An 18,841-nucleotide genomic window follows, 5' to 3' on the forward strand; every position below is an offset into this window, starting at 1 on the left:
GTTTGCAAAACTTGATATTTCTAGTTTTCATTGTGAAGTATGTGAACTTGCAAAAAGCCATCGTTCTTCTTTTCTATTATCATTCAATAAGAGTCCAGTTCCTTTTATGATCATACACTCTGATGTTTGGGGGCCATCTAAAACTAGTACTCTGGGTGGTTCAAGATGGTTTGTTACTTTTATTGATGGTTGCACTAGAATGACGTGGGTGTGTCTCATGAAAAACAAAAGTGAAGTTACCGCCTTGTTTCAAAAGTTCCATAAGATGATTAACATCCAGTACAACAAACACATTCAAGTACTTCGTAGTGATAATGGTGGTGAATATATGGATTCTGACCTTCAACATTATTTGGAAGGACACGGAATTATTCACCAAACTACTTGCTCTAATATGCCTCAGCAGAATGGAGTAGCAGATGGAAAGAATCGTCACTTACTGGAAGTGGTCAGTGCTTCATTGATAGAAGCACATATGCCATTGATGTATTGGGGAGAGGCACTTACTTCTGCAGCATATCTTATAAATCGAGTGTCATCCAGTATCATTGTGTTTCAAACACCCCATCAAGCTCTTGCTGAAGCAGTTGTGGCTCCAACTGTTCCTAATCTGCCTACTCATGTGTTTGGTTGTGTAGCTTATGTTCATCTGCACAAGAACCAACGTGATAAATTGGCTCCTAGAGCTCTGAAGTGTGTATTTGTGGGATATACAACAACTAAAAAAGGGATATCGTTGCTATCATCCTCCAACCAAAAGACTGTTTGTTACTTTGGATGTTGTATTTCATGAAGATACTATGTATTTTTCATGTGCGTCTGAACTTCATGGGGAGTACCATAAGGAAATTCAGACTCTTAACTATGATGAAGATATAACGGAAATTGATGTATTTGTTATCGTCAACTCTGATGATATGGTAAGAGAATCTGTTGATGAAGGTTCTTCAAGAGAAGAAACAGAAAGTACAATATTGGATCATGATATAGAGATTCAAGATGAGGTTATGATATAAGAGATTCCAGAGTCTACGTTACCTCAAGAAGATGAAACACCAAACCAATCGTCTGCTACGGATTTTCTTGAAGAATCAAGGAAACAACTTCGACAGCGTGTAAACAGAGGTATTTATAAACCCAAATATGAACCTGAAATCTCTAGTAAGGTTAAGTACCATATGAGTCATTATGTCTCTCATTACCGTTTGTCTAAAGCTAATAAGGCATTCCTGAATCAACTATCTACTGTTTTTATTCCTAACAATGTGCAGGAAGCATTAGCTGATCCAAAATGGAGAGCAGCTATAGAAGAAGAAATGAGGTCCCTTTTTCATAATGATACTTGGGATTTTGTCCAGAAGGAAGAAAGATTGTGGGGTGTCGTTGGATTTTCACCATTAAATACAAGGAAAATGGTGAAATTGAACGTTATAAAGCAAGATTAGTTGCCAAAGGGTACAGCCAAACTTATGGTATCGACTATACATAAACTTTTGCTCCGGTAGCGAAAATCAACACAGTACGAGTCTTGTTATCGCTTGCTGCAAACTTGGATTGGCCTTTGCAGCAGTTTGATGTAAAGAATGCCTTCTTGCATGGTGTATTAACTGAATAAGTTTACACGGAGCTCCCACCTGGTATTTCAGTTCCAGGATCTCAGGGTAAGAAGGTATGTAAGCTAAACAAGTCATTGTATGGACTAAAACAATCTCCAAGGGCCTGGTTTGGCAGATTCACCAAATCTATGAGGAACTCTGGATATCGTCAGAGTAATTCTGATCATACTTTCTTCATAAAGAAAAGGAAGGATAAAATTACTGCTCTTATCATATATGTAGATGATATGGTGGTGACAGGAAATGATCCAGAGGAGAGAAAATATTTGCAAAGATACTTATCAAAGGAATTTCAAATGAAAGATCTTGGTTCATTGAAATACTTCCTTGGGATTGAAGTTTCTCGATCCGGTGAAGGAATTTTCTTATCACAAAGGAAATATGTTCTTGATCTGCTAAAAGAAGTTGGCATGTCAGCATGTCAGCCAGTCCATACACCTTTAGAAGAAAAGGTAAATATGTGTATTGAACCTGATCAAGTTCCTACTGATAAAAGGAGATATCAAAGACTTGGGGGAAATTGATGTATCTATCTCACACAAGGCCAGATCTTGCTTATGCACTCAGTATTGTTACTCAATTCATGCACGATCCAGGTGAACAACACATGGATGCAGTTGTACGTATTTTGAGGTATTTGAAGTCTGCTCCTGGAAAAGTAATTTTATTCTCTAAAAATGAAGATTATATAAAGGTTGTGGCATATACAGATTCTGACTATGCAGGAGAAATAGATGGCAGACGTTCTACTGCATGCTACTTTACCTTTGTGGGAGGTAACTTAGTTACTTAGAGAAGTAAGAAACAAAATAATATTACACGATCAAGTGCAGATGCTGAATTCAGAGGTATGGCAGATGGCATTTGTGGAACTTTGTGGTTGAGGCTTCTCCTCAAGGATTTGGGGGTTCCCCTCAAGGATCCTATTACTCTGTATTGTGATAACAAAGCTGCGCGTGATATTGCTCATAATCCTGTTCAGCATGATCGTACTAAACATGTGGAGGTTGACAGGTTCTTCATCAAAGAGAAGATGCACAACAACATTATTGAGCTGCCACCGGTTCGGTCTGAAGAACAACTTGCAGATATTCTCACACATGGAGTGTCAAGCAAAAAATACTTGAGTTTTCTGGACAAGTTGGGCATGTGTGATATCTATGCACCAACTTGAGGGGGAGTGTTAATGTATATCCTTATTTAAGGATAACATATTGTTTCCTAGTATATAGGATCTTTGCTTTATCGTAATATTGGGCTCTATATATCCATGAGTTGTGTAACTAGAATTGATAAGATTATCATAATAAGAATTATCTTCTTCTCGATCCTATATTTGTGATGACAGCACGCTACTAAATTGGGATGGTAATTAATAACCTAACATAATACTTCCTCCGTTCTTAAATAATAGGCTGGTTTCTATAAATAAATGTTTGAAAAAATAGGTTGGTTTCCTAATTGGGAAAGTCAAATGTTACTTTAGTTTTCTGGGACCACTTTTCTCTTAACTTCTTTTGATGACAAGTGTTTATGGATCATTTCACTTTACTTTTTTTGCTGACAAGTGTCATGGGGACCATTTCACTTCACTTCTTTTATTGACAAATGTCATGAGGACCACTTTCAATGATTGATTCTTTTAATTTTCTTAATTTTCTCTAAAATCAAAACCAGCCTATTAAAAAAGAACGGAGGGAGTATAAAATAGTACACCAGGAGAACATGGTTCTACTTACCAATCAAGCTCTATTTTTGATATACATTTCGACATGGCGTGTGTCGAGGAACATATGCAAATAACTCTCTTGTGAATTTTGGCTTTCAATTCCTTGTCCATATGAAGAGTAATAGCTGGTTTAGGGCGGACATGCTGGCCTTCCAATACTTCAACATGAAAGTTGAGAAGAACAGCAGCAGCGACAGCCTTTAGTTGTGTAAGTGACATATCCTTAACTAAACAAGTCCTTAGTCCTATATTGAATGTAAAGAACTTGGCCGCATTTTCATGTCGGGTTAACTTCCCATCACCATCTATCCATCTTTCCGGCTTAAATTCCAGACAATCCTCTCCCCAGATCCATGGCATTCGTCCAACAGAATAGAATGGAATTAATACCTGCGTCCCTGGTTTTATTAAACTCCCATCTGGGAGCACAACTTCATTTAACACCGTCTTGCTATTAACCGGAACTGGTGGGTATAATCTCAGCGATTCGCATAATGCTGCGTGCAAATAAACCAACCCATTTGTGTCATCTGAATGAAAAACCCATGGCCACCCATGGTACTCTGACAGTTGCCCCATTTTTGAGGACAATAACACTTTCAATTCTTCCAAGATCTTTTTCTCAACACGAGGTGTTTTCGAGACCAGCCAAAAGAACCAAATGAGACCTGATCCAATTGTGTCCTTTCCAGCTATAAACAGACTAAGCATTGAATCTCTGAGGAATTTGTCGTCATTTTTAAGTGGCAGCGAAGGAATATTAGTTCTCTTAAGCTCTTCATTTACGTATGACGACAAGAGATCAAAGGTTTTTACTCCCTGAATCAAGTGTTTTCGCTTTTGAGAAATATATTCATAGAAGTGCGAATCTATTGTTTTAACAGCTCTAAGTAACTCTCTCCCTGCCAATTCTGAACAAACGCATTAACTTCCACATGAACATTGGCATAGTATGTCGAAAAAATACAGCTTCTTGTGCATCTCCAATAGCTTCAGCCAAATCATCGGAAGGAAGTTCAATAGAAAGGTAATTTTCATGCAATCCAAATATGGCATTCATGTTGACATCAAACGCAAATCTTGAACACACTTCTTGTAAATCAATGGTGGATCCGGTTTTAGCTACATGAACTAATAACGGAACTAGTTGATCTTGTACAACTTGACGGCTAATGCTAGAAATAAGATTCTTGAACTCTCCAGATATAAACGCTGTGTGAGCCATTCTTCTTTGTACTCTCCAGCTTTCAGAATCAGCGTTAAAGATTCCATCACCAAGTGGAGAGAAAACTTGCTTGAAATCTGGACCTTTAGGAAAATTGTTGAAATTGGTCTTGAGAATGTATTCAATGTTTTTGGGGTGACAAGTGACAAAGTATTTGAGATTTGAGAAGATAGGTCCATCAATGAAGAATGAACCTCTAGCAAGTGAAGTAAATACCTCAGTGAGCCAATCAGGTATGCGGTTGGAGTTCATTACAACTGATGGCAAGGATCCAAGGAAAAGCCAGTAATCAATGGCTTGACTAGTTTTTTTAAGAAATAAAGCTATAGAGAGGAAGCAGATAAAGAGCATAAAGCAAGCAGGCATATAATGATTGTACAAGGCATCCATTTTTTCTGTCTAGGATGTTAAGATGATAGTGTATTGCCTTCAGATGGAATTTATAGGTCATTTGAGAAACCTCAATGCCATTAATAGGCATGACCACAAAATTTTAGTGAAATCAATTGGAAATCGCACATGCATGCCGCACATTACAAAAAGAAAACAATAAAGTGGATGATTGCTCAATTAATGTAAAGAGATGCAAACCCACTCAGAATAAATACCCTGGTAGGCCAGATCGACTTTGGCATATTAAACCGGAATAGACTTCACACTTCTTTTTCTTATCTTTCTATGCTCCATGCCTTTTTTTGATTCTCTTGGCAATGTGGCTTTTAAATCGCTACTGACCCGGGCAAGGATTCACACCACAATTCGCTGTGTTTACATTCATTATGGAAGATCTTCCAAGATAACTCTGTCGGATCAGCAGGATTATTACATGCGAACCAAGCTAGTGGTGGTGTATCACATCAAAATTCCACCCTTGCCATTGGCTTGTGAGGAAAAGTTTTCTTACAAACCATAAAAACACTCGGTGAGGTGATGGTGGGTAAATACTGTATAATCAGTGTCGGACTCGGTAGCACACTAGAAACACCTTATCTTTTGCCCCATGATTCTTATTCATACCGCAAATACTCGTGTGTTACAAGGGCATTTTACTCTTTCTACTCAGGCGACCAATTATTTTCACATAAATAAGCAGTTATGCAATAGCTTCCAAGGGAGACGGACCCTTTTTCATAACCCCTAACTCTTGCTATTTATCTGATCAAAAAAAAAAAAAAGCTCTTGCTATTTATAGGGCTACACTACCCCAATAATGGTGTCGTGTACCTTTGTAGTTAAAGAACTCCATCGGCCCTGGCGTCACACCACAATTCTGTGTTCTAGTCCAATTGTGCAAGATTCTAACAAGATAGACACTAGGATAACAAATGTTCCAAGTTCGGTATGCAAAAAAATGCCAACGCAAGTACAAGGTTTTCATTCTGGACTGATTTTCCTGATTCCAACTAATCATCCACATGGAGAAGAGAAAAATAAAAATTGATGTTTCTGCAACACATTTATTATCATCAGATTCATCATCATGATTCATGCATAATCTAGATTAATCTTCTATCTCATATAATATTAGATATGGCAAGGATGTAACTGGGATAGTTGAATAAGAAAGAAAAATGAAAAAAAGCGTCTTGTATCTCCTCCATTAAAGATACTCTTTGAATTCTCAGGCTTTCCTGGGAGCCAAGCTAATGCTGCACTACATCAGAGTTTCCTTTTGTCTTCCATATCAGAGTTTCCTTTTGTCTTCCAGATTTCAAAAGTAGGGTCTAAACCGCATTGGCCTTCTAAACCTGGGAACTTTCCTGCAAAAGATTAAAAAGCGAAAACCCTTAAGAACACTGAATGAGATGAAAACGTGAGGTGGTGGGAACCTACAAAAGCCTCAATTGATCAGTTCCTGCTAGAGAACAACTATGGACCAGAAACTCTTCCAGTTTAACATGTTCTAAGCTTCCTGTTCCTGTTCCCATACTGAAAATAAGGGAGACTCGAACCTTACAGAAGATGTCAAAGTACTCGAAGTTGGAACCAGCTAAAATACTAATGAGTAATGATTTTGGGTCTCCGCTCTAGTCCTGTCACTGGATTATGACAGGAAGAGGAATCCTAGTTCATTTTACGCCTATATGAGCAACAGTAGCTCTACATAACAAATTAAAACAGTGAAACTGTGGTGTAGGTTTCCAATCAGAACCACATTTGATTGATTCATTCTTCCATTTTTAATAGAGCCAACACTCACCCAAATCCATAAGGAGAGTAGAAGTACGGAGGCACATATGGTCTTCTGTATCTGGAACCCATGTAAGGGTTGAAGCGCCGCCCTCGGAACTGCTTCATCCCAGGGACATTGGTTCTCTTAGCAGAAACCTGGTAGTAACAAAACACACAGCACTTAGAAAGAATTAAAAATCAAGGAGCATTCGATTCACTGCAATAGTCACATTGTGCAGCTACAGCATTTAAACCTACTTTGAGTTGACGACCATGCAATTCGGATTCATTCAGCAAAAGAGCCTCCTGAACAGCTTCTACTTCAAGGAATTCCACATAAGCAAAACCCTTTGGCTGACCAAATTTGTCAGTCAGGATTGTGACTCGGTTTACTGTCCCACATGCTTGAAAATGCTGCTGCACTTCCTCTGGTGTACAGGAATAATCGACCTGAAACCACAAGTTTGTACATAGTATGTGGCGGAAAAGGAGATGTTAGCTTCATGTAAGGAAGCAAATTTTACGAATTAGGGAAGCAATCTTAATAAAGGAGACCATGTTTGACAAATTCACATCATATTTAGCAATGGACTAACTATCACAAAGTACTCCAACTTTTAGCAAAGAACAGTAGAGCCGCATGGCCCGCACGACAATCACCTCATAGCATTTCTTATGCTAAATGCTTGCATGGCGCTACAAGACTTCAAAAGGAGAACAATCTTAGAAAAAATGGTGCAGTCCAATAAGTATTATCCTTTCTTGGTAACTACTAACTAGCCATAAACCAATAGGTAAAACTCATCAAAGGACAGCCCATTCCCCGTTTTCTTGCTCATGGACTTCTCTTTGCAGTTAATTCAGAAACAGGGAAAACTTTAAAAGATATAAATAAAAAGGTTAAAGACAAAAAGTAAATCATGAAAACACACACACATGGTATTGGACATATTTTTCCTGCATGAGATAGATTAAGTTACACTGGTTGTGAGGACTATCTAATGTGCATTCTCTTGGTAATTCTTCAAAATATGCTTATTTTTCTTTCTGAAAAAGCCATACATATATTCTATACCGGTCTTTACAGAAAAATGCAGAAGTTGAGAATTTACAACCATTATTTAAGGTGATCTTCACCACTTTGTCATCTGTTAAATATCAATATCATAATATACTTTGATGATACTTTGATGAGTGTGAGATATGAGGTTTTACTCTATAATCTGTTACAGTTAGACACTCATATTTCTTCTACTGTATATGCAGAAAAAATACAATTATTTGCCCTGTAGACAAAATGTTCCTAACATGTAAGATAAATAATGAGCTGACGTTTCCTCATACAATGTCAAACTGCTAAACAATTGACAAGTACAAGAAACATGTGAAAGTATATATAAGGCGTGACAATGTGAAAAACGATTGCAAGACAGATATACTGAACTAATTAATTCTTTTGTTATTAGTTTTCTTCTTTTGTTAGCAGGATGTGAAACTCTGGTTCATAAATTGGATGGTAAAGATCGAAAGGTAAGTATTCGAGGAGCATATAACACCCTCATATCTAGACATACAGACAAAGTCGCTCAGATGTTGGAAAATCAAAAAGAGAACGCATAGAACTGAAATTATCAAGAACATAGAGTGAGGGTATGTTATGAATTTGCCACGATCCAGCCAACACTTTAGGAACAACAGATTAACATCATAAAAAGAGATCAAAGACCCTTCACCATATGCTGCCAATGTATGTAGATATTCTGAAGGAGCTCCGCACCAATTTGGCTTCTGCAACAAATGCAGCAGATACCATCCGCTCGTCTCTGCTCCTCCAAGAGAAAAAGAACTAGTCACCTTAACCAGTTCAAGTTACGTTCCACGACATCGAGTCACATCCTTCATTCTAACTATTCAAGCTGGAATTTTTTGGAAACTGAACTCCGGTTACTCTTCCATCTTTACATATCAACATCAGCTCTTCTCAAATTGACCTTTTTCTCTTTCTTTTATCAGCCATGTTTTTTTTTTTTCCGTTTTACACATATTTTTCAATTTTGGCTCTGTTAGTATTTTTCTTTTTTTACTGTACAATTTCAACTGTAAAATATTCTCTGTTCTTTCGTTTTTCCTTCTTTTACTTTTTTTTTCCTTTCTATTTTTTTTTTTTTTTTTTTTTTTTTGTTATTCAGTATGAAAAACTCTAAAGTAAACCTAAGGAGAACTTGAACAGCAATGATAGACCCTGCGATAAGTTTCACACATAAAAGTTAGACCATGACTCAAAGTCCAAACTTGTGAAATACCAAAACATGTAAAACCCATTACGATTAAACTGTTAAACATGCTTCAAAGGATTTGATAAACCTGAGATGCAAAAGATGTCTGAAGAAAAACAGAAACCGTCACACCTCACCTTAAAAAACTTCAATATTAAATCACAAAGAAAGCTTGTTCGTCACAACAAACAAATGACAAGAAACTTGATTCGTTTGAGCAGGAAAAGCCGACGCCCAAACTCCCAACCCAATAGATGTTATAGCTTAAAACCAGATGATACAACAAGTGTCAAAATTGTGCAAGTAAAATTCATTACTTTGATCTGGATTTAAACCTCCTAGTTGGTATGACCGAGAATTCAGCACCTTCAGGTGATTTTTAATTAATGATGTAGCGAATCAAAAAGGTCGTGCACATTCACATTTCTAAAAAGCATGTGTGTAAATTATATTTTTAAGAAATATGGAATACGGGCTGTTTAAAAAAGAAAATTGATAGATTAAACTCTCCCAACTCTGCAGGGAAAGCAGCTGAACTCCCAACCTATTATGGCAAGTGACGCAAGGGACACTTGCGAAATATGAATTGTTATCTGTTTTCCTGATGGTTGCATTAAGGAAGCGTGAAACTTCCTAAAGAAATTATCATAGCTGATTCCTAAAAGTTTCGGCTTAAAGGCCATCAGCAAAAGAACCTGTGATGAAATTCATAAATACAGATACCGCTTCCCTGAAAATCCAATTTGGCCCTAATATAATCAACAAATAACCTGGGCAGGCCCTTCAAAAAGAGTAAAAAAATATTAAGTTGATGACCCTAACCATACGATGCACTTCGGTTACAATAGATCGATCAGTTCTCAAACAAGTTCACGAGCTAGGTTATGTTTTGTTAATAGTTTGTTTCTAAATTACATTTGTTATCCACAAGTTGTCCATTTACTTGCATCATGCCCCTTGGGACTCGTTATCAGTTCATTTATTTACCACATCATAGATGTCAATAGCTTCGACTATGATGATAGATATTAGCCAACCTACTCCTAATTGATTGCCACCAACAAAATTAACATTAATCTGGTATTAGAGGCAGGGTAGGTATTCAGGAAATCTATTTTTCTGTATCATTCCACCTAAAATGAGAATTCGCCTTTTTTTGAATGGCTGAAAGGCTTCAATGAACCATGTTTACCTTTGAAATTTTTTTAGTAGAAACACGACGATTCAGTTTAAGACTATGATTAGAAGGACAGTCTCCAGTAGGCTTACCACATCAATGTGATAAATTGGAAGGCTAATTGATTGTCAATGTCTCAGAAACCCTGAAGTTTTCATTCTAAAGCACAAAACCCATAAAATCACTACTACGATAAGAAAGCAAAACCTGACATACTAGATAGAGGAAACGTCTAGTCTAACAGATGAAAAGAATCACAGGCGGTGGCTGGAAGATACACATCACACAGTGACAGTCGTTCCTAATACAATGTCAAATCCTATATGAGGGACATCTATCAAATCATGTATCATGTCCGTCCTATCCTTGTGCTCAAAAAGAATCCCACTCCTCCATGTACAGTGTAAGATATAACATACAAAAAATAATTTGGCAATGCAAACACCAGAGTGCTTTCAAAACAGTTTCAATATCTCATCACTTTTCAAGTCTAAGTTTATCTTCTTGTGTGGTGATACTTTACTGCCATCCAATCTTATTCTCTACCCCTGACCTTAACAGCATTCAGGCTGTGGTGAGCAAACCCTCGTAACAGATTTCTTTGCGAATGGATATCTCGTAAGGATAAGATCATTATACTTTGTATTCTTGCCTTAACTTACCCTGAAAAACAGTGTCCTACTCAGGGAAATAACCAAATATTTCACTACTGGACATGACAAAAGCTGGTTTCCTTGAAAGAACTTGAGCTAGCCTAGAGGCTTGTTTTCACCGTGGAAAAGAAAAACTACGGTCCAATTTTCTTAACGACCTGGTAAGACCAGACCCTGCCACGCTCGATGCTAGGATATGTTATTAGTCTTCGGGATCACAATTCGAATTGTCCTTCATCCAGCGCCCTAGGAATGCTCTTTTTTTCCCTAACACTGGCATATTTTATCATTTAGATAAAATGGTGATTGATTGATTCTCAAAAGAACAAATGCAGGCAAAATCATGAGTTTTAAAATGTACTAAGTTAGATCTACCGACAATAAACTACGAAAGTAGGTTTCACAAAGAACAGCGAGAAGAAGATCGAACTGTTCCACCATATGAGTATATCCACACATAAACAGAAAGTTGACGTGAACAGATACTCATACAAAAAGCATGAGACAAAGACGTAAATACAATAGGAGGTCATAGAACTTACATTACCGACAAACACAGATCGAGTATCTGCTTCCTCCTTGCTCGCTTGTGTTGCAGCAGCATTAGGATCTACACACATACAGATAACATAAACCTTAAAAATATAACCTACATGATACAAAAGCACTAAGGCAGACACATTCCATTTCCTCTCCATGATGATCATATAAAAAATCCAAGAATCTAACTGCTTAAAGTGCAGAATATGTAACACATTACCTTAACATATCTACTAGAATCAATCCCTTATATCACCAAGTACAGAACTAACTTTAGCCAGACATTGAAGTACAGAACAAAACAGTTAAGGAAATAGAATTCAAAATTTCTAAACAATAATGAATCTAACTCACTCCTCTAATCTTTAACATCATCACATTGTAGTCCAATTATCTAAACACACATACCTCACTACCTTAACCTAGTTCAAACCTAACCAAATCAAATTACATAAACATACAAACAAAGTAACAAAATACTGAATCGATTACTAAACGATGATGAATGATACCTTGAAAAACACCCATTTCTTTCTCAACTTTAGCTTGCATTTCACGTAAAGCAGTCGCTTCATCTTCCATTTCCTTCAATCGTTTCTTCATTTCATCTAATTCCTGCAACTTTAGATTCAACAAAATAATATATATATAGAGAGATTAATCACTTGAGGTTTGTAAATGATCAAAACTCGTACACATGTTTAGAATTAGGGTTTTATTTAAATTAGAAAAATAACGAAAGATGAAGTGAGAAAAGAACCTTAGCTGCATCATCTTCAGTCGACCTAACCATATCCATATCGACATTGTCTCCATCTTCCATATCTCCTTCGATTGGTATATCTCCTCCGTATACTTCGTGTTCGTCTTCCTCCATCTCTCTCTCTCTCTCTCTCTCTAGAATCTCACGAAATCCTTTTTCTCCCTCTCTCCGACGGACTGAACTCTTTATAGTTTGATCATTTTTTTCGAACAATTCGGTAGGATATTTCAGCCCAACGTTTAATATTAATCGCACCAGTCAAGTAGTAAAGGCTAGTTTGGTATTGCTCCGAATTTTAGAAAAGCGCTTTTCTGTTATGTTGTGTTGTGCTGTTGTGTTGTGCTGTGCTGTGGAAATAAATCGGCACCGCGTTTGGTAAACTATAATTTAAAAAGCACTGTGTAATTAACAAAGTGTAATTCTATTTGGTAAACTGGTATTTAAAAGTGTTGGTGATGTAGATAATGACGAAAATAGACATATTTCAAAAATTAGTTTTAAATACAATTTTATTATAATAAATTATATTTCTAATTTTGATATATTTAAAAAAATAAATATAAGTAATGTTTATTTTATTTACTTTTTAAAATTATTTTAATTATTGAATAATTATGATTATGGTTTGCTTATAAAATATTATTATTTTAATATTTATCAAATTTTTTACTATATTAAATTTAAATATAAATAAAAATAAAAAATAGACATAAATAAATAAAAATTGAATTTTAAATATAAATAAAAACTAAATTTTCATTTAAAAAATAAAAAAAATAGATAAATAAAATAAAAGTTAGAAATATAATGTTAAATGTACAATATTTGAGGGTAAAACTTGTCTTTATAATAAATTAACAAGGTTAAAATAGAGAATCAATTTAATCGAATTATATGGGTCCATAACTTCTGCTTTCACAGCTTTTAAAAGCTAGTGCTGAGTAGCTTTTAAAAGCAGGCCTAAAATGAAAGTGTTTCTCTCCAAAAGCACTTTGAAAAAAATTTACCAAACACAATTTTTGGTAAAAGTTTGTTATAAGTTTGTTACAAAGTGTTTTTGGTTAAAAAAAAAAACAATCACAAACGGGGCTTAATTGGATAAGGGGAGCTTTTTAGTTAACACAGTAAAAACCTGATACTCCCTCCGTTCCTTTTTAATAGGCTGGTTTTGTTTTTAGAGAAAATTAAGGAAATTAAGAGAACTAATCATTGAAAGTGGTCCTCATGACACATGTCAATAAAAGAAGTGAAGTGAAATGGTCCCGTGACACTTGTCAGCAAAAGAAGTATAGTGAAATGGTCCACATGACACTTGTCATCAAAAGAAGTTAAGAGAAAAGTGGTCCCAGAAAACTAAAGTAACATTTGACTTTCCCAATTAGAAAACCAGCCTATTTTTTTGAAACATTTATTTTAGGAAACCAGCCTATTAAAAATGAACGGAGGGAGTATAACCTTAGAGCATCTCCAATAGACCCCCAATTGACATAAATCCATCTCCAATGGTTGGATCCTACAAATTAGGAGGGATGTGAAAATAAATATGAAGGTGTTCAAGAAAGTCTTATTTGCACCTTCACTTGCACCTCCACGTCATTTTTTCATTTTTTTTTATTCTTTTAGAAATTAGTTAAAGTAAAAATAAACGGTTAAGATTTTATCATACAAAATATTATAAGGATCAAACCCTTCACTATTGGAGATAGTTTTTTAACCATGGGGTCCTATATGTACTGTATGTGTAAAATTTCCTAAATAAAGGGCTTAATTAGACTTCCACATAGGATTTTTTACACCCACTATTGGAGATGCTCTTAGGAACCCAATATAGGCTTAGGAACTCACGAAATTGTTAAAAGAGTGAGGATCCACTCACATATTTATATTCACGCTATCTCACATTTTCAGATATATTTTTCATGGCGAAACACAAACTGTGACGAATTTGAAGTTAATATTCCATGGATATCTTTTTCTTACAAAGCTCAGCATACTTACCAAAAATGAACACGTTTCAAAATATCAAACCTTATTATCTATCGATCTTATTTCAACAGTTGAAAATCCGTCATTTTTCAACGGCTAAATTTCAACATAATAGATGGTAGTGTAATACATCTCAGAATGTGTTCAATTTTAGTAGGAACGTAGATCTTTGTAAAAGGAAGTTTCAACCCGTCACCCTTAAAATTTTATTAAGAAAAATATCACTCAACTTGTGAGACAGTGTATAACAACGTGAATGATCCTAATATAGAGAGGTATACGGGAAACAAAAATGAATTTTTTACAAGTTCAATGTATGTAAATATTATTGGATAATATACTTTAAAAGTTTCAATACACAAATAAATGTATTTATCTATGAACTTGTACGGAAATATTAAAATACATATTTAAACTGTTATGCCCTAAAAATAATAGTTTGACATTCGCATTTTATTTATTATTTAACAGTTCACTTTAAACATGTTTTGTGAGATATGCTCAAATATATTATTTGTAATTTATACAGTGGGAGATATAATATATTAGTGACATTTTTGTTCGTAATCTTTGTGAATTATTTTCATTGTTTAGATTATAACTTGCTATGATAATTACATATGTATTGTGATAAATATCTGTCATAGAAGTAGAGACTTCTAAATCTAGCAGGTTGATGTAATTGGATTACATTGAATCAGACGGTTAGTTCTATTCATTGTATACCAGCCAATGAATGGATCTAAGTTACTACTTTACGTAAGTTCTTAATCCTGAGAATATGTATATACCTTACGTGTATTTCCCCTATTTTGTCTTACCAAGCAGTGAGTTCATCAGGATCCAATATCTGGGTAAGATGGATAGTCGTGAGTGCGCAGTAAGAATATACATATTCAATATGGTATCCGCCTCGGATGTGTATTCCCTTGGATTATCGTGCGAGAACTATTATTCTAGACTGGCCAGTGGTCGCTTAAATTGTTTAAGTGATTATTAGAATAATAATATGGAAAGCACATTTTAATCGTCAAGGACCAAGATATAAGTTCTTAATAGGAGCCGATGTGTAATTGTTACACACCTATATGAGTTCATGAATACCGGTATTATCGGAATGACTTACGGGTAAGAAAGCAGTTGAAGGGTTTTACTTTTATTAAAACACACAATTTTAGAGTGTTTGTCAATTATACAAGTCTTTGATGGGATGACTTGTGAAAAAGCGGGAGTACAACAACCTTACCCAATCTTTCGATTAGCAATCCGTATGGACTAACTCTAATATACTTTTAAGAGAATCAACTAGACAGTCAGATTCAATCTTAATAAAGTATATCAAGGAGTTAATATCTCTATCTTTCGATTTGATCTTTACTCAAGCAAATGGAAATCTGCGAGTCTTTATCAAATACTAGAGAGATAAACTTGGATGGTACCAAAGACCAATGTCCAAGTGCCAATCAATGTAAATCAACAACCAAAGGTTGGATATTCTAATTGATTGATATCAACCCACAACCTGTGATATTTCAATTATATAACAAAATATAATGCAGAATAAAAATAACACATACACTAGAAGTTTTGTTAAGGAGGAAACCGCAAATGCAAAAAAAACCCGGGATCTAGTCCAGATTGAACACCACACTGTATTAAGCCGCTACAGACACTAGCCTACTACAAAATAACTTCGGTCTGGACTTTAGTTGAACCCTAATCAATCTCACACTGAGTCAAGGTACAGTTGCGCTCCTTACGTCTCTGATCCCAGCAGGATACTGCGCACTTGATTCCCTTAGCTGATCTCACCCACAACTAAGAGTTGCTACGACCCAAAGTCGAAGACTTCAATAAACAAATCTTTATCACACAGAAAAGTCTACGATGATAGATAAATATGTCTCCCACAAATAAACCTACGAGTTTTGTTCCGTTTTTTGATAAATCAAGGTGAACAGGAACTAACTGATAACCCGGACTTATATTCCTGATGAACAACCTAGTATTATCAGTCACCTCACAATAATCTAAATCGTATGGTAGCGAAACTAAATATTGTGGAATCACAAACGATGAGACGAAGATGTTTGTGATTTCTTTTTATCTTTCCCTATCGGAGATATAATCTCAAGTCAATTATTCAATTGAACTCGTACGATAGAAAATGGCAATATCAGTTTGCTCAACTACAAGAAAGTAGTTTCGTCTGGCTTCACAATCCCAATGAAGTCTTTCAGTCGTTAACCTACAGGGTCTCGAGAGGAGACCTAAGGTTAAAGAAGAATCGACTCTAGAAAAACCAAATAGTATCACACATGAGGTGTGAGGATTAGTTTTTCCAGTTGCTAGTTGTCTCATTTATATATTTTTCAAATCAGGGTTTGCAATCTAAGTTACCTTGGTAATAAAGCATTCAATAATCACCGTTAGATGAAAAACCTGATTCAACCAAGCTAATATCTTTCAACCGTTAGATCGAAACTTAGCTTGTCACACACAAATGAAATGTATTCATTTAGGTTTGAGTAACCGTACCTAAACGTGTACACTTAGTTGGTTCACAAATAGTTAACCAATGGTTATCCATATGAGCACTTTCATATTAACCGATGAAACTAGTTCAAATGACTCATAAGAACTAGTTCAAGAGTTGTTCAATTGCTTAGGTCTTTATTCATAGACACAATTGAAACAAAATAGGTTTGATTCATTTGAATCAATTCATGAACAATATAGCCACGATTTGCAAAGATTGCATTCCTTATAATTTATTATTTTAAGTTCATGAACAACCGATTTGAGAAAAAGCCAGCTTGGGTACGCGTACGGGCATGGCGTACCTTAGCTGCCGTAATTGAGTTTACAAACTCAGCAGAAATTTTCGATTCGAAAACTTCCATGGGTACGTATACGTGTATGCCTACCTAAGGTGACTGGTTTACTAGTTTGCAAACTTACAAACTCCAACAGAAATTTTCGGTATGAAAACTTCCGTGGGTACGCGTACGGGTACGCGCACTCAACCTGTCTCCTTCACCGATACCGCATGCGCACATATGCACGCACTTGGTTTCCGGCACATGGATTATACACTAATGTGCGAACACACTATATATGCTTATATCCATTGTTGGTAATCTCAACTCTACATTTCAATCATTGAAACATTCTTCTATAATGTTATAACAACCGTTATTCACGACTATCGTGATCAAAGTTATTTTCAAGATTGAAATGTCTTCATGACTTGCCTCACGGGTAAAGATGAAAATGGTTAAAGCAAAATATCACCAACACATAATTTCGAGAAAAAGATACGCGAGTAAACTCCGATCGGAATAGCAAATGTGTATGTATGAAAACTATGATACCTATACGACTTTGTCTCAAGAGTAGGATACAGAATAGACTTTTGAGTGACAGATAAGTTCAAGTCTCCACATACCTTTTTTCGGATGAAGTTACACTTATTCCTCGAGTAGTTCTTCATCTACGTAAGATGATCGCCATGGAGTCTGGAGCTCAACTACACTTAACTATCCTAGACCGAGACTTAGTCATAAGTAAACTAGAAATCAATACATATAGTTTTGATCACTAATATTCACAAACATGCTTGATATAGCAACACATGCGAATTCGACCGAGAAATGCTCTAACAACTTGTAATTTCTTAATCGTATTTGGAATTATGTCAGACACACAAAATCCTATACGGTTAAGAAAATATAAAATTGTTTGTAGCCCAAGAGACCTAATTGTATTTGGAAAAGATGTTTGAAAACAAGAAGGATAGATCCTAATATGAAAATTATATAAGGGGAGCAAGCGATCAAAGCTAGACCACCGAAAGCTGAGAATAGACAAGCCTTCTTATTTTCTCGTCCCTATACAATTAAGTGTTTTGTGAGAAAGTACATATCCCGTACGTGCCTTTCTTTGGTTTACACAGCAATTGTTTTCTTGTCTTTTGTCTTATTTTCCTAAGCAAAATCTATACGAGCTTTTATTCTCAAAAGCATCAGGAGCTTCTTTTCATTATCTTTCAAGTTACAGTGGGTGCTTTCCTCTCACGGAATCAACTGTTAGTGAAAGTACAAACAAATCAAAAGGTAATCAAAGTTGTTGGTGGTTATCAATTAAAGTTTGGGTCTTTAGAAACAAAGCTACATGAGTTGTTCTTCTTCCTCCCCGTTACGGTGATTGAAGATAAAGCTTCAAGGGAGAAATTCGTGTGTGTTGTCTGCTGTTCTTGGAGATGTGGATTAGCGAGCTAAGGTACACAAATCTATTGTTCTCCCTTGTTATTATTAACATCTGTGAAACAATGGGTTTTGATAGAACAAATTTAAAACCAATTTCCGCTGCGTTTTTATATCGAATCCTAACATAAACAAGTCTGATAAGTTGGAAATTGTTTGGCTTTAACAAGAATGTGTCTATGATGCTAGAGGTCTTATGCATCCGCTAATTAAAAGTAGCGGTAATAACCTAAAAAGTTACATTTTTTTTCTCAGACAAGTATTTTATTTTATAATAAAATCTATAATTTTTAATATAACGTTGATTATCAATATATGGAGGTAAATTCCTTATGACATGACTAAAATAATCTATTAGTATCGAAATGTGGAGGCTATTACTATTTGTAACTAGCTCAAGTCGGGGCTATGATTTTCTATTAATATATAGAGATTATTA

The 18,841-nt window shown here is 35.5% G+C and overlaps 2 protein-coding genes across 3 annotated transcripts; both read right to left on the minus strand.

Moving 5' to 3' along the window:
* Positions 1–3,351: 3,351 nt before the first annotated feature.
* On the minus strand, positions 3,352–4,960 carry LOC113331880 (alkane hydroxylase MAH1-like). The gene is made up of 2 exons (XM_026578522.1): positions 4,313–4,960; positions 3,352–4,164 (listed from the first exon to the last, which is right to left on the minus strand). Exons 1-2 carry the CDS (start codon positions 4,958–4,960, stop codon positions 3,352–3,354), a joined length of 1,461 nt encoding a protein of 486 aa, XP_026434307.1.
* Positions 4,961–5,912: 952 nt separating this feature from the next.
* On the minus strand, positions 5,913–12,328 carry LOC113332013 (polyadenylate-binding protein 2-like). Of its 2 annotated transcripts, none has more exons than XM_026578665.1 (6): positions 12,149–12,328; positions 11,901–12,003; positions 11,391–11,458; positions 7,001–7,192; positions 6,771–6,898; positions 5,913–6,330 (listed from the first exon to the last, which is right to left on the minus strand). In XM_026578665.1, the coding sequence occupies exons 1-6, from the start codon at positions 12,263–12,265 to the stop codon at positions 6,282–6,284; spliced, it is 657 nt and encodes a 218-aa protein (XP_026434450.1). In that variant the 5' UTR covers positions 12,266–12,328; the 3' UTR covers positions 5,913–6,281. The 2 variants fall into 2 exon arrangements, with proteins under 2 accessions (XP_026434450.1, XP_026434449.1); XM_026578664.1 differs by having other exon boundaries at positions 11,901–12,009; positions 12,149–12,327.
* Between the last annotated feature and the right edge of the window lie 6,513 nt (positions 12,329–18,841).

The sequence above is a fragment of the Papaver somniferum genome, unplaced genomic scaffold, assembly GCF_003573695.1.
Source record: "Papaver somniferum cultivar HN1 unplaced genomic scaffold, ASM357369v1 unplaced-scaffold_128, whole genome shotgun sequence".
NCBI classification, from domain to species: domain Eukaryota; kingdom Viridiplantae; phylum Streptophyta; class Magnoliopsida; order Ranunculales; family Papaveraceae; genus Papaver; species Papaver somniferum.

Bases quoted from the DNA above. Each gene is read 5' to 3' on its own strand.
- LOC113331880 (XM_026578522.1), bottom strand. From the start codon at position 4,960: ATGGATGCCTTGTACAATCATTATATGCCTGCTTGCTTTATGCTCTTT. The intron at 4,165-4,312 runs GTATTTTTTCGA...CACTTGATTCAG, and splicing joins TTGGAGATGCACAAGAAGCT to GGAGTAAAAACCTTTGATCT.
- LOC113332013 (XM_026578664.1), bottom strand. From the start codon at position 12,265: ATGGAGGAAGACGAACACGAAGTATACGGAGGAGATATACCAATCGAA. The intron at 11,459-11,900 runs GTATCATTCATC...GTATGTGTGTAG, and splicing joins AGAAATGGGTGTTTTTCAAG to ATCCTAATGCTGCTGCAACA. The intron at 7,193-11,390 runs GTAAGTTCTATG...TTGTGGTTTCAG, and splicing joins GATCTGTGTTTGTCGGTAAT to GTCGATTATTCCTGTACACC.